General features: G+C 38.3%; 1 protein-coding gene across 1 annotated transcript in view; it reads right to left on the bottom strand.

Moving 5' to 3' along the window:
- The window catches only part of ENOX2 (ecto-NOX disulfide-thiol exchanger 2), a 334,982-nt gene that overhangs the window by 8,201 nt on the left and 312,628 nt on the right, over positions 1-14,153 (bottom strand). Inside the window, 3 exon segments of the mRNA XM_033201081.1 lie at positions 3,186-3,265; positions 3,268-3,292; positions 5,421-5,602. Of these exon segments, the coding sequence (XP_033056972.1) occupies positions 3,186-3,265; positions 3,268-3,292; positions 5,421-5,602 (287 nt within the window).

Below are 14,153 nucleotides of genomic sequence, written 5' to 3' on the forward strand. Positions count from 1 at the left end.
ACACACAGAAACATTTAAACATTTACCTTCATCAGTTTTTTTTTTTCTGCCTTCATCTTGACTTTATACAAGCAATCTGGGCAACTAGACCCAACATTTATGGTATACTAACAAGATGCTAGGCACTGTTAGATAAGTGTTATCTCCATTCTACAGATGATGAAAGTGAGGCTCAGGTAAATTGACTAAGATCACACTGCAAGGAAGTGGAGCCAGGATTTCATCTGTTAAAAGGACCATTTTTTTTTTTTTTTTAAGTTTTAGGTCCACACTCTGTAATGGTAAGTCCCATCTCAATGGAGAATCTACATTGGCTACATTGCCAATCCACTGATAGTTAATAAACTGTTGGTTTTTGGACTAAAACTTAGAGCTTTCTTTCCACTCATAGTTAGCCAACTGTTGGTTTTTGAACTAAAAATTAGAGTTTTCATTTTTTCATTTACTAGTCTCTCTCTCTCTCTGATAAGGACATTATCAGTTAGAATATTCCTGACTTTACAGCAAGAAATGACCATGATAAAAAATAGCATTAGTCAATGGCCTTCTTTGTTGTGGAAAATTTTTCTCTTTCAGAGTGTAGCAGGAAGGTTTCATAAGAGAAACTCAGGTGAAATCCATGACCAGCAATCAAACTGAAAAATACCTCCAGACCTTTCATGGCTCTTTCTTTCTCTCTCTGGGTACTGAGAATATCTTTTCTGTTATTATAAATGTGAAGGAAAAGCTTTCAGAAGAAGGAATAAAAGAAATCACTGCTTCTTTTACTGCTGAAAAGAAAATGCTGCTGAAATGCTCCTTGGGGGGGGCAGATCATGGCTGACTCAGATGCATTTTCACTTCTTCCTTTCCACAAACCCTTAGCAGGGACAGGATTCCTTCTGTTTTCTTAAAGATGTCTTCAAAGCTTCCAGGATGCTGTCTCTGAGTGAAATGAATGGTCTATGCCGCAAGACATGTTGTTTTGTGAATTTACAGGCTTCCTGGTTGTAGTCAGAGGGGAACCCTTTCTTGATGACCTACTCAATCTTTGGCCTTTAGAATTCAATCCAGGCAGTAACCATTATGCCAAGTTTGATTTAAACTACTAGCTCACTTCTAAGCCACGGGCTTCACATCTGCTTCTGACCCCCTTAAAACATTAAATGATATGGTAAGCCGTTTCTTAAGTGTGAGAGTTTAACAGATTGGGGTTGATTTAAGATGTGAAAATATTCTGGGAAGTTTTAGCCATCTTGAATAGAACTGCAGCCTTACTTAAACCTGACTTCAATTTTATTATAGCTGGCATTTAAAAAATTAGAAGGTACACTGAAGGGATGCTTATCACCTTGAATTTTACTAGCAGATTCAAAGAGCTTAGTTCTTTCCGCAGTAAGACAGACATAAGTCACATTGTTATATTGCAAAACACTGACAATAACTCACCCTGTAGCTTACTGTCAAGAAACCCAAACAAAAGCAAATAAAAAAAGAGATGCCTCTTCACCAAAACTTATTGCTTTCCTTTCAACCTGAAATTATTTTTGCAGTCTAATGTGATGGTACTTTGCTTCCTAACCTAATTGTGTCAGGCTGAAATATTTGGTCACAAATCAGCTTCCCAGAGAAGATCAGTTTATAATGAACTGTCATGAATTTCTCTAAAAGAACCTTTGCTTAAAATAACAGGAAAAAACATATTTTGACTCACTGTTTTTTTGGATTATCAGTTGGATCTTTTCCCCGTTCTCATCAGCCAACACTTCACGGTCTATTCAGTTTCCAAATGGGAAACACTTGTCCTTAGGCACAATATGGCAAGTTTCTTCTATGCCATTTGACCTCTTACCTCTTACTTCTTTAAATGAAATACTTTACAAACCAGAAAGCTACTTACACAAAAAATGCCCTTAGGTCAAATTGTGATGTCAATCTTGAAGAGCAATTCTAAGCATAATGTCATGAGCATAACCCCATGTCTATCTACAGTCTTCTGGCTACATAATCCATTTTATGCAGGAAGCAAAATGTGGCAGCTCTGGGACATTTTAGAAGCCCTGATGCTATGAGGAAAGTCCTGATAAGTAGAGCAGCTTTGGCGCTTTTCAATTAAATGCTTGATAAATGAATTTCTCTGGGATTATGCTTGTTTCTTTAATAGTGCCCACAAAACTGGAATGTGAGTTGGTTTTATGAAGTGGAAGAATTAAAAGCACGTTGCAAATGGCCTCTAGAAGACAACACTTTTAATCATTTGTTTCAACTACACCAAGGTTGCCAGTTCTTAATGGCACTCTAGGGGAAGGCACTGTGCTGGTAAATACACTCAGGGCCTGTATGCACTGCATCTTCCTGAGCTGAGAACAGAAGATAAAGAGAATATGCTCTTGAGGAACTGTATCACTGTTGATTTCTGACTCTCGGTCCAAGCTCCTAATCTTCTCTTCCTTTAGATATATCAAAACAAGGAAGTTCTGGTCAATGGGCTTCCCGTTTCAGAGAATAACGTCAGCTGAATATTGATGCATCAAGGAGATTGGAGAGGTTGACTTTACACACCTGGAATAGAATGGGCACCTGATTCATGGTTGTGATACACGATTCCATCCAGATGTTAGACTCTCTGGTCCTCATTGTGGTTCTTATTGCTGAGAGCTCTCACTTGATAAAGTCCCATCTTGGCTTCTAGCTTTAGAATACTGTCTCATTTTTTTCCCCAAGGTTTCCCTCTTCTTGGTATTGGCTATTCCTCTCATCTGCAGCTGCTCATTATTACACTAAATTGACTAGCTGCAAAGAAATGCCAATGTGCTAGCTGCACTTGTGTTTCTTCCTTTAATGAAATGCTCGATTAAAAGTACTTTGTGTCACATGAGTTTTCTATGTTGCTATTTGCTTGACAAGATGAAGCAGGGAAGAGGTGTGCACTCTGGTCATCTCCAGAGAGAAGACTGAGGAATTTTAGGGATGAACCGACTACTTATTCATTGAAAGGTGTACACTCCAGAACCCTTAGAAATGCCAAGGACTCATACCTAAAAGCAAAGCCCTTAGTATAAGAATTACCCCCGAGAGGGGCTTTCAATCTCTAATCAGCCAAACATTCCCCATCGATTTCTAGAGCATAACTTCCAGGGCATTTTCATTGTCACTGAAAAGTAGGTAAAGGAGCAAGGAAAAAGGTTCACTTAGGGCGCATGTACCTTTTCCTTAAGATTTTCCAACATTTTTTCCACCTGTAACTTGTCATCTTTGAGTTTTTCAAGTTCAGCTTCTTTCTTTTGTATTCCTCTTGGACTTTGAGTAGATGCTATAAGAAAGACCAAAGACAATCAATTTATGAATACGGAGCCACACTTCATTTAAAATCCCTGGCTGAATTTAGATATATCAGGTGGGCCTGCCTCACTTTCCTCCAGCACACACGACCATTTTTCCATAAAGAGATTGGGCAAATCAAGATATTTTCACTTTACATTATTTTATCTAGCTCTTAAGAAATTCCTTTGAACTTGTTAATATTTGAGAAAGGTCCTGAGAAACTAATTGATCCAGTCACTTAACTTCTTCCCTATTCTGGCCGGGGGTCAAAGTAGGGTGCAGTTAATACTGTGTGGGCAATGTTTTGATTGCTGCATAGAAGTAAATGTAATGTTGTAAAGCATTCTTGCAAATAGCCATTTGCCAAGCCAAGTTCAATTTCTGTGAGGAAAGTAGTAAAGAATCCAAATTTTACATATGTTAGTTTCCATATAAGTAGGCAGGAAGCTATATTTAGCATTATTAATAATTTCAACAAATAATATTTATTTGAGTGCCTAATATGTACTAAGCATTGTGCTAAGGGTTTTACATGCACGGTCTCAAGCCTCACAATGACCCTATGTTACTATGATCCAAAGGCTAGGAGAGGTTAAGTGGCTTCCCTAATGCCATTCAGATAGTCAGTAGCAGAGCTGGGATTTAAAAGCAGGTTGGGTCAACCCCAGAGTTCATGTCCTTACACACTTTATTATACTATATATCTTTTGAGATAAGATGAGAGAAATTTTATCATCGTTTACAAGGCATTTTTTTCAATACAAAATAATCAAAACGAGTGAAATTATTTTTAAGAGGTAGAGACCTAATTCTCACTGAGGTCTTTGAAGTGATGAAACAAAATAAAATTTCATCATTTTCGAATTTCATTTAAGTAGCAGAACTATCCTTATGTGAAATGGTTTGAAAATCAAAGAGGGGAAAAACAGCAACAACAAAAATATTTCCAAAGTCGTGCTTTTCAGAGGCTTGCAAAAGACCACTGGAAGGGCTAAAAAGCATGGTACAATGTACATTGTCAAAATTCTTTGAAGTGTAGGTGAGGAGGTGCATTTTTTCCATAGAAAGATCTCTGATATAATTTACATGTTCTAATTAAACTCCATGGTGACGGTAAAAGGAAGGTGAGCATTACTTCTCACACTTTGTTAATAGAAAAGGTGAAATATTAATGTCATATTACTTGTTGTATAGGAAGACAATGGTGGCAGAAAGAATAGCTTAGGGTTCCTAGTGCCAGAATAGACCATTGTTCATGATTTGTAATTTCCAACCAGCAATTAGCTTTGTCCTAGATAATTTCAAGGCATATAGTTAAAAACTACTGCACAATTTAAGGTATAAGGACAATAGCTGGTAGTCTAGCATGACAGAAGATGACAGTGGCCTTACTCAGAGGCACTACTCCTTTACTATAGTGAAGGCAGCTGTTGATATCTTTTAAACTGTAGAATCACTGTGGTGATGGTTACATAAAACTCCTAGATGTTGAACATCTGCTACACTTCTGTGAATGCAATCACAGTTGGGTGCATTTATTTACTTTGCTTTTTATACTTTGAATTATGCACAGGTAAACTCATTCACATAAGTGACTGTTAATACAAAACAAAATAAAAACAAGTTGGTATTATACGCTCAAAGCATTGACACTTAAAAACCTATAATGTACTACTTCTACTCAAATCAAGGGTAGATTCCTGCCATTCCTTTTAAAAGGCTGTATTTCTTGGTATTCTATCAACTAGATACGTGTTCATCAGCATTTTTTCATATCTAAATAATTGAGGTTCTTCGTAAAGACCCTGAGGCCCTGTCTAGATCCCTAAGTACCTTCTGAAGCATAAAGAAAAGATTAGATTATGTTCAGTATAGTCTAACGTTAAATATATTTCATTTAATGCTCATTCTTTGAAAACTGGCAATCCATTGCTATCTCTGTATTAACTGGAATATTTAATTCACCACACCAATAATTCCTTCCTCAGCCATGCCAGATAATATTACATCAAGAAGAATAATAGGTTTGATATTCGATTTGCTTGCAGGGGTCTCTTCTACAGGTGAGAAGCTGATGCTATTCTACCCAGAAGCTCAGAAAACCAAAATACCTTTACCTGTTGCATTCCTTGCAGGGCTTGTTGCAGGAGTTTCAGCTGCTGTTCTTTGTTTGGGTCATCTTCTCTGTGGGCTTTGCCTTGTTCTTGCTTGAGCAGTTCTACTTCATTCCGGTAGGCATCGAGCTGCCAACGGAGGCTGTCATTTTCTTCCTTCAGAGCTTCTGCCTGTGATACTAAGGCTAAACAATCAATATAAAATATGAAACCATATATCCAGATTCATTTGTGGTTCATCTGAATACCACAAAAAGGTTGGTTCTTCCTCTTGATGAAGAACTTTAGGTTTGAGTTGGCCATGTCAGCAAGAGATGGACACAAAAGCACACAGGCCTGTTTTTATAAATGAACTAGGATTCCAACACACAAAAGTTCACATCATATTCCTCATTCTCCACCTCAAATATAACTATTTTGAGGTAACATCAATTTCTTTTATTTGAAATGTAGGAAATGATAACAGCCCTGTAATAATAAAATACAGGACCAATTCCCTTGAACCGACAGCTGCCTACACAATAATGTTGCTGACAGATGTTGTAGCATTGAGAAACGTAACCTCAGAATTTCCTGCTGCTCCATAGCCTTGTGTAAAGAGTCAGATTCTAACTTCAGTTACACTCATTTATTTTTACTGAAAGTGTAAGGGGGAGTAATGAAGAATCAAAGTAGTGCCAGAGGTTAGCAGGCTGGAAAGCAAATGCTGAGGGACACGTTTATGGGAGGTACACAAATATGGGAGCCCGGAAAAGGAAATATGAGGCACAGATAGAGTTGTGTTAGTGAATATGTAATTGCATTTCAAGATTTCTTTCTTTCCTTCCTTCCTTTTTTTTTCCTTTTCTTTTCTTTTTTTTTTTTTTTGACAGAGTCTCACTGTGTCGCCTAGGCTGGAGTGCAGTGGTGCCATCTTGGCTCACCGTAACCTCTGCCTCCTGGGTTCAAGCAATTCTCCTGCCTCAGCCTCCTGAGTAGCTGGGACTACAGGTGCCTACACCATGCCTGGTTACTTTTTGTATTTTTAGTAGAGATGGGGTTTCGCCATATTGGCCAGGCTGGTCTCGAATTCCTGACCTTGTGATCCACCCGCCTCAGCCTCCCAAAATGCTGGGATTACAGGTGTGAGCCACCGCACCTGGCCCAAGATTTCTTAATATGCACATTTTCATGTACTTCTTTTCAAATAACTGTTAACCAACAATTTGAAACACACACACACACACGACTATAGCATTGACTTGTCCCACAGAGGAAAGATAAATGTAAAAACTAAGACACAAGATTTCCAGTTTCCAGTCTGGCATGTAAGGACATTTAGAAGCTGCCACTCTGTCTTAATAACAAGTAAAAAGCTGAACAACCTGAAAAATCAACAACTCTTTTTATATTTGTTAGTGAAGTGAGGTTATAGGGCAAACAGCTGCCCCCAAAACAAAACTGGAGATACAGACAGGTGAATATAGAGAATCACAATTTACTGGACCAAAAACCCATGAGCAGAAACCTCCAGGGGACCCAGTCCTTGGGTAGGAAAACCTAAGCTGTAATTAATAAATTGCTGGAGGCTGTGTGGACAAGTCTGTGAAATTAGCTTGGTGTGGTGGAGGGTACCTGTAATCCCAGCTACTCAGGAGGCTGAGGCAGGAGAATCACTTGAGCCTGGGAGGCAGAGGTTGCAGTGAGCTGAGATCACGCCACTGCACTCCAGCCTGGGTGACAGAGTGAGATTCGGTCTCAAAACAAACAAACAAACAAACACACACACACACACACACTCCAGGAGGACCCAATCATTGGAGAGCTCCCACACATTCGTAAGTTTTACCTCCAGGAGATATACCAGTTCCTCACAGTGAATATCAGAGAAAAATCTCCTCATGTTTCTGACAGGGGAAGCGGAAAAGGAACACTTTTGAAGTTGCAGACCATTTTGGTCTTCTTCACAAGGCCTGCTCTCAGGAAAAACTATTTTACCAGAGCGTCACCTGCTGGGGTTTTAGAAGAACCTAACAGACCTGGGGGAAGATAAATATTCAACTCCAGTCCCCTCCAGCCATCCTGTCCCACCAAAGGGGTGTGTGTGTGTGTGTGCGTGTGTGTGTAAGGGGGTGGTGGTGGGAGTGGGATAAAACTGAGAAACACTGGTGAAGTTCACAGTTCAGGGACACAGGTTCACCAAAAGACTGAGACCTAATCATAGAACTAGAGAATGCTTTCCCTTCCTCCACACCTTACCACCATATTACTAAAGGGCTACTTATGAGAGTTTCTTTCACCTAGTACATCATGCCCAGATTTTAACAAAAAAATTACAAGGCATACTAAACAGTAGAAAACACAGTTTTAAGAGATGCAGAAAACACCAGAACCAGACTCAGATATGGAAGAGATACTGAACTTATCAGACTGATAATTGTTTTTTTAAAAAACTAGGATTAATATGCAATGGGCTTTAAAGAAAAAATTAGACATCATACAAGAACAGATGGATATAAAAGCAGAAAGGAGAAATTCAAAGAAAGAATAAAATTAAATACTAGAGATCAAAAACACTAGTAGAAATGAAGAATGCCTTTGATGGGGTAACTATTAGACTGGACATAACTAAGGAAATAATCCCTGAGCTTGAGGATACGGCAATAGAAACTTCCAAAACTGAAAATCTGTCTTACTCCATTTTAACTGCTATAACCAAATACCACAAACTGGGTAGCTTATGAACAACAGGAATTTATTTCTCACAATTCTGGAAGCTTGGAGGTCCAAGATCAAGGTGCCAGTAGCTTTGGTGTCTGGTGAGGGCCTATTTCCTAGTTCATAGATGGTGCCTCCTACCTGTGTCCTCACATTAGGAAGGGACAAGTGGCTCTTTGGGGTCTCTTTTATAAGTGTACTAATCCCATTCATAAGGGCTCTGCCCTTATGACCTAATCACCTCCCAAAGCCTCATCTACTAATAGCACATTGCTGATTAAGTTTCAATATGAATTTTGGGGGACACATACATTCAGACCATAGCAAAAACAAAAAGAAAAACAACAACAGATGCTGGCAAGGTTGTGGAGAAAAAGGAAAGCTTTTACACTGTTGGTAGGAGTGTAAATTACTTCAACGACTGTGGAAGACAGTGTGGTGAATCCTCAAAGACCTAGATCCAGAAATACCATTTGACCCAGCAATCCCATTACTGGGTATACACCCAAAGTAATATAAATCATTCTATTATAAAGACACATGCATGTGTATGTTCACTGCAGCACTGTTCACAATAGCAAAGACATGGAATCAACCCAAATGCCCATTAATGATAGACTGGATAAAGAAAATGTGGTACATATACACCACGGAATACTATGCAGCTATTTAAAGGAATGAGAGCATGTCCTTTGCAGGAACATGGATGGAGCTAGAAGTCATTATCCTTAGCAAACTAACGCAGGAACAGAAAACCAAATACTGCATGTTCTCACTTATAAGTGGAAGCTGAATGATGAGAACACATAGATACATGGGAGGGAACAACACACACTGGGGATTGTTGGAGGGTAGGGGCTGGGAGGAGGGAGAGCTTCAGGAAAAACAGCTAATGCACACTGGGCTTATTACCTAGGTGATGGGGTGATCTGTGCAGCAAACCACAATGGCATGCGTTTAGCTATGTAACAAACCTGCACATCCTGCGCATGTACCCCTGAACTTTAAATAAAAGTTGAAAATAAAAAAATACTGATAAAAGTACATAACAGAATATCCAAGAACTATAGGACCACTACAAAAGGTAGAAACGTGTAATGGGAATAGCTGGAAGGAGAAGAAAGAAAGAAACAAGCAATATTTGAAGCAATAATGACTGAGAATTTCTCCCAAATTAATGTCAGACACCAAACCATAGATCCAGGAAGTTCAGAGAACACAAGACAGGATAAATGCCAAAAACCCTTTCTGCCTATGCATATCATATTCAAACTTAAGAAAATCAAAATAAAGAAAAAATCTTGAAAGAAACCACAAGGGAAACAAACACTTTACCTATAGAGGAGCACAAATAAACACTACATCTGCCTTCTTTCAGAAATTGTGCAAATAAAAAGTGGAATAAAATATTTACGGAGTTAAGAGAAAAAAAAATCAACAACCTAGAATTCTGTACCCTGTGAAATCTGGATCTACATAAAGAAAGGAAGAGCATCAAAGAATGAAAAAGTGAAGGTAAAATAAAAACTTTTGGCTGGGCGCAGTAGCTCATACCTGTAATCCCAGCACTTTGAGAGGCTAAGGTGGGTGGATCACCTGAGGTTAGGAGTTCAAGACAGCCTGGCCAACATGGTGAAACACCGTCTTCACTAAAAATACAAAAAATTAGCCAGGCGTGGTGGCAGGCGCCTGTAATCCCAGCTACTCAGGAGGCTAAGGCAGGAGAATCACTTGAATCTCCCGTGAGGTGGAGATTTAGTGAGCCGAGATCACGCCATTCCACTCCAGCCTGGACAAGAAGAGCAAAACTCTGTCTCAAAAAACAAAACAAAAAAAACAAAAAAACAAAAAAAAACCCTCCCAAAAGTTTTATTTTTCTTCTTCTTAACGGATCTATTACAGCATATAACTTTTCAAAATAACAATAGCAACAATGTATTCATTTATGTATGCATAAATATGTATATACAGGTTGACAATCTATAATGCGAACTCCAAAATCTGAAATGCCCCCAAATCTGAAACTTTTTGTGTACCAACAAGATGCTCAAAGGTTATGCTCACGGAAATGCTCACTGGAGTGTTTTGGATTTCGAATGTTCAGATTAGGGATGCTGAACCAGTAAGTACAATGCAAATATTCCAAAATCCAAAAAAAATAAATCCAACGTTGAAAAACTTCTGGTCCTAGGCACTGTGGATAGGGGATACTGAACTTGTATACAGGCAGGCCTCATTTTATTGCATTTAGCTTTACTGAACTTCACAGGCTTTTTTTTTTTATTTTTTTATTTTTTTTTTTTATTTTTTTATTTTTTATTATACTTTAAGTTCTAGGGTACATGTGCATAACGTTTATATCATGTATAACTCCCCAAGGCAATCCTCCCTCCTCCCCCTCCCCATGATAGGCCCCAGTGTGTGATGTTCCCCTTCCCGAGTCCAGTGATCTCATTGTTCAGTTCCCACCTATGAGTGAGAACATGCGGTGTTTGGTTTTCTCTTCTTGTGATAGTTTGCTAAGAATGATGGTTTCCAGCTGCATCCATGTCCCTACAAAGGACGCAAACTCATCCTTTTTTATGGCTGCATAGTATTCCATGGTGTATTTTTTTTTTTTATACAACTTGAAGGTTTGTGGCAACCCTGTGTCAAACGAATCTATTGGTACCATTTTTCTGACAGCATGTGCTCACATTTTGATAATTCTCTGGGTCACATTTGGTAATTATCACAATATTTCAAACTTTTTCATTATTATTGTACCTTTTATGGTGATCTGTGTTCAGTGATCTTTGATGTTACCACTGTAATTCTTTTGGGTGCCATGGATTGTGCCCATAGAAGACGGCAAACTTGGTAAATGTGTGTGTTCTGACTGCTCCACTGATCAGACAATCCCCCATCTCTCTCCCTCTCCTTGGGCTTCCTTATTCCCTGAGACACAACAATATTAAAATTAGGTCAATTGATATCCCTTTAGTAGTCTCTAAGTGTTCAAGTAAAAGGAAGAGTCACACGTCTCTCACTTTAAATCAAAGCTATAAATGATTTAGTGTGGTGAGGAAGGCATGTCAAAAGCCAAGATAGGCTGAAAGCAGTGCCTTTTGCACCAAACAGTTAACCAAGTTGTGAATGCAAATGACAAGTTCTTGAAGGAAATTAAAAGTGCTATTCCAGTGAACACAAGAATGATAAGTAAGTGAAATAGCCTTATGGTTGATATGGAGAAAATTTTAGTGACTTTGATAGAACAAAGTAGCCACACATTCCCTTAAACTGAAGCCTGATCCATAGTAAGGCCCTAACTCTCTTACATTCTATGAAGGCTGAGAGAAGTGAGCTGAGGAAGCTGCAGAGAAAAAGTTGGAAGCTAGCAGAGGCTGGTTCATGAGGTTTAAGGAAGAAGCCATCTCTATAATATAAAAGTGCAAGGTAAAGTAGTAAGTGGAGATGTAGAAGCTGCAGCAAGTTATTCAGAAAATCTGGCTAACACAGTTGATGAAAATGGCTACACTAATCAATAAATTTTCAATATAGACAAAACAGCCTTCTATTGAAATAAGATGCCATCTAGGATTTTCATACCTGGAGAGAAGTCAATGCCTAGCTTCAAAGTTTCAAAAAGTAGACTGACTCTTGTGAGGGGCTAATGCAGCTGGTGAATTTAAGTTGAAACCAATCCTCATTTACTATTCCAAAAATCCTAGGGCCTTAACAATTATAATGAAGCTAGGCACAGTGGCTCACACTTGTAATCCCAGCACTTTGGGAGGCTGAGGTGGGTGTATCACGAGGTCAGGAGTTCGAGACCAGCTTGGCCAACATGGTGAAACCCCATCTCTACTAAAAATACAAAAATTAGCTGGGCTTTATAGCGGGTGCCTGTAATTCCAGCTACTCAGGAGGCTGAGGCAGGATAATCGTTTGAACCTGGGAGGCGGAAGTTGCAGTGAGCCGAGATTGCGCCATTGCACTCCATCCTGGGCAACAAGAGTGAAGTTCCATCTCAAAAAAAAAAAAAAGATTTACGCTAAATCTACTCTTCCTGTGCTTTAGAAATGGACCAACTAAGTCTCGGTGACAGCACATCTGTTTATAGCATGGCTTACCAAATATTTTAAGCCCACTGTTGAGACCTACTACTCAGAAAAGAATATTTTTTTCAAAATATTACTGCTGTCGACAATGCACATAGTCACCCAAGGGTATTGATGGAGAAGTACAAGGAGACAGATGTTGCCTTCACACCTATTAACACAACATCCATTCTGTAGCCTGTAGATCAAGAAGTCATTCTGACTTTCAAGTCTTACTATTTTAAAAAATCATTTCATAAGGCCATAGTTGCCATAGATAGTGATCCTTTGATGGATCTGGGTAGATTGGAAACCTTCTGGAAAGGATTCATGATGCCATTAAGAACGTTCATGATTCAGGGGAGGAGGTCAAAGTATCAACATTAACAGGAGTTTGGGAGTTGACTTCACCTCTCATTGATGAATTTCAGGAGTTCAAGACTTCAGTGGAGGAAGTAACGGCAGATGTGGTGGGAATAGCAAGACACCTAGAATTAGAAGTGGAGCCTAAAGATATGGATTGAATTGCTGGAGCCTCCGGATAAAAATTTAATGAACAAGGAGTTGCTTCCTATGGAGGAGCAAAGAAAATGGTTTCCTGAGATGGAATCTATTCCTGATGAAGACGCTGTGAACATTGTTGAAATGACAACAAAGGATTTAGAATATTTCGCAAATGTAGTTGATAAAGCAGTTATGGGGTTTGAGAGGATTGACTTCGATTTTGAAAAAAGTTCTACTGTAGGTAAAATGCTATCAACAGCATTACATACTATAGCTAAATCTTTAATGAAAAGAAGAGTCAACTGATGCAGTATACATTATTGTCTTCTTTGAAGAAATTGCCACAGTCACATTAACCTTCAGCAACCACCAACTTGATCAGTCAGCAGCCATCCACATAAAGGCAAAATTCTCCCCCAGCAAAAAGATTACAACTTGCTGAAGGCTCAGATGATAGTTAGCATATTTTTTTTTTAGCAATACAGTCTTTTAGAATTAAGGTATGTACTTTTTTTAGGCATTATGCTTAAAAGACTACAGTATAATGTAGACTTAACTTTTAAATGAACTGGGAAACCAAATAATTCATATGACTTGCTTTATTGCAATATTAGCTTTATTGCAATGGTCTGAAATGGAACCTGTAATATCTGTGAGGTGAAGTATTCCTGTATGTATTTATGTATGCTTATGGACAAGTGAAAAAAAATGACAGCAATGATACAAGAAGTGGAAGGGGAGAATCAGGAGCATTTTGCTATTATAAGATACTTGTAGTACCCATGAAATGGTATAGCATTATTTGAAAGTGGGCTTGAATTAATTGTAAATGTATATAATCTAGGGCAACCACTAAAAAATGTGAAAAAAGAAGTACAAATGATATGATAAAGGAGAAAAAAACCGAACAATATGTTCAATTAAAATACAAAGGCGGAACAAGTACAGAAGACAAAACTAGAAACAAAAACAAGGGTAACCAAAAGAAAATAGCAACAAATATGGTAGATATTTATCCAACTATATCAATAATCACTTTAAAAATTATTGATCTAAGTATACCAATTAAAAGACAGACGTCAGTGTGGATTAAAAAATAAGACCTAACCATAGGTTGTCTACAAGAAATCCACTTTAAATATAGGATGCATATAGATTAAAAGTAAAAAGATGGAGATATGCCATTTTAACACTAATTAAAAGAAAGTGGAAGTGGCTATATTAATTTCAGACAGAGCTGATTTCAGAGTAATGAAATTTATCAGGGAGTAAGAGGGGCTTGCATACTATTGAAGGGTTAATACTCCAAGAATACATACCAATACTGTTTATGAGCCTAATAACAGCATTAGAATACACAAGCGAATAACTGATAGAACTGCAAGGAGAAATACATGAATCTACTATTATAGTTGGAGAGTTTAGCTCCCTTCTATCAGAAATGGACAGATCCAGC

Source organism: Trachypithecus francoisi, unplaced genomic scaffold (assembly GCF_009764315.1).
Source record: "Trachypithecus francoisi isolate TF-2019V2 unplaced genomic scaffold, Tfra_2.0 Lachesis_group6, whole genome shotgun sequence".
Taxonomy (NCBI): domain Eukaryota; kingdom Metazoa; phylum Chordata; class Mammalia; order Primates; family Cercopithecidae; genus Trachypithecus; species Trachypithecus francoisi.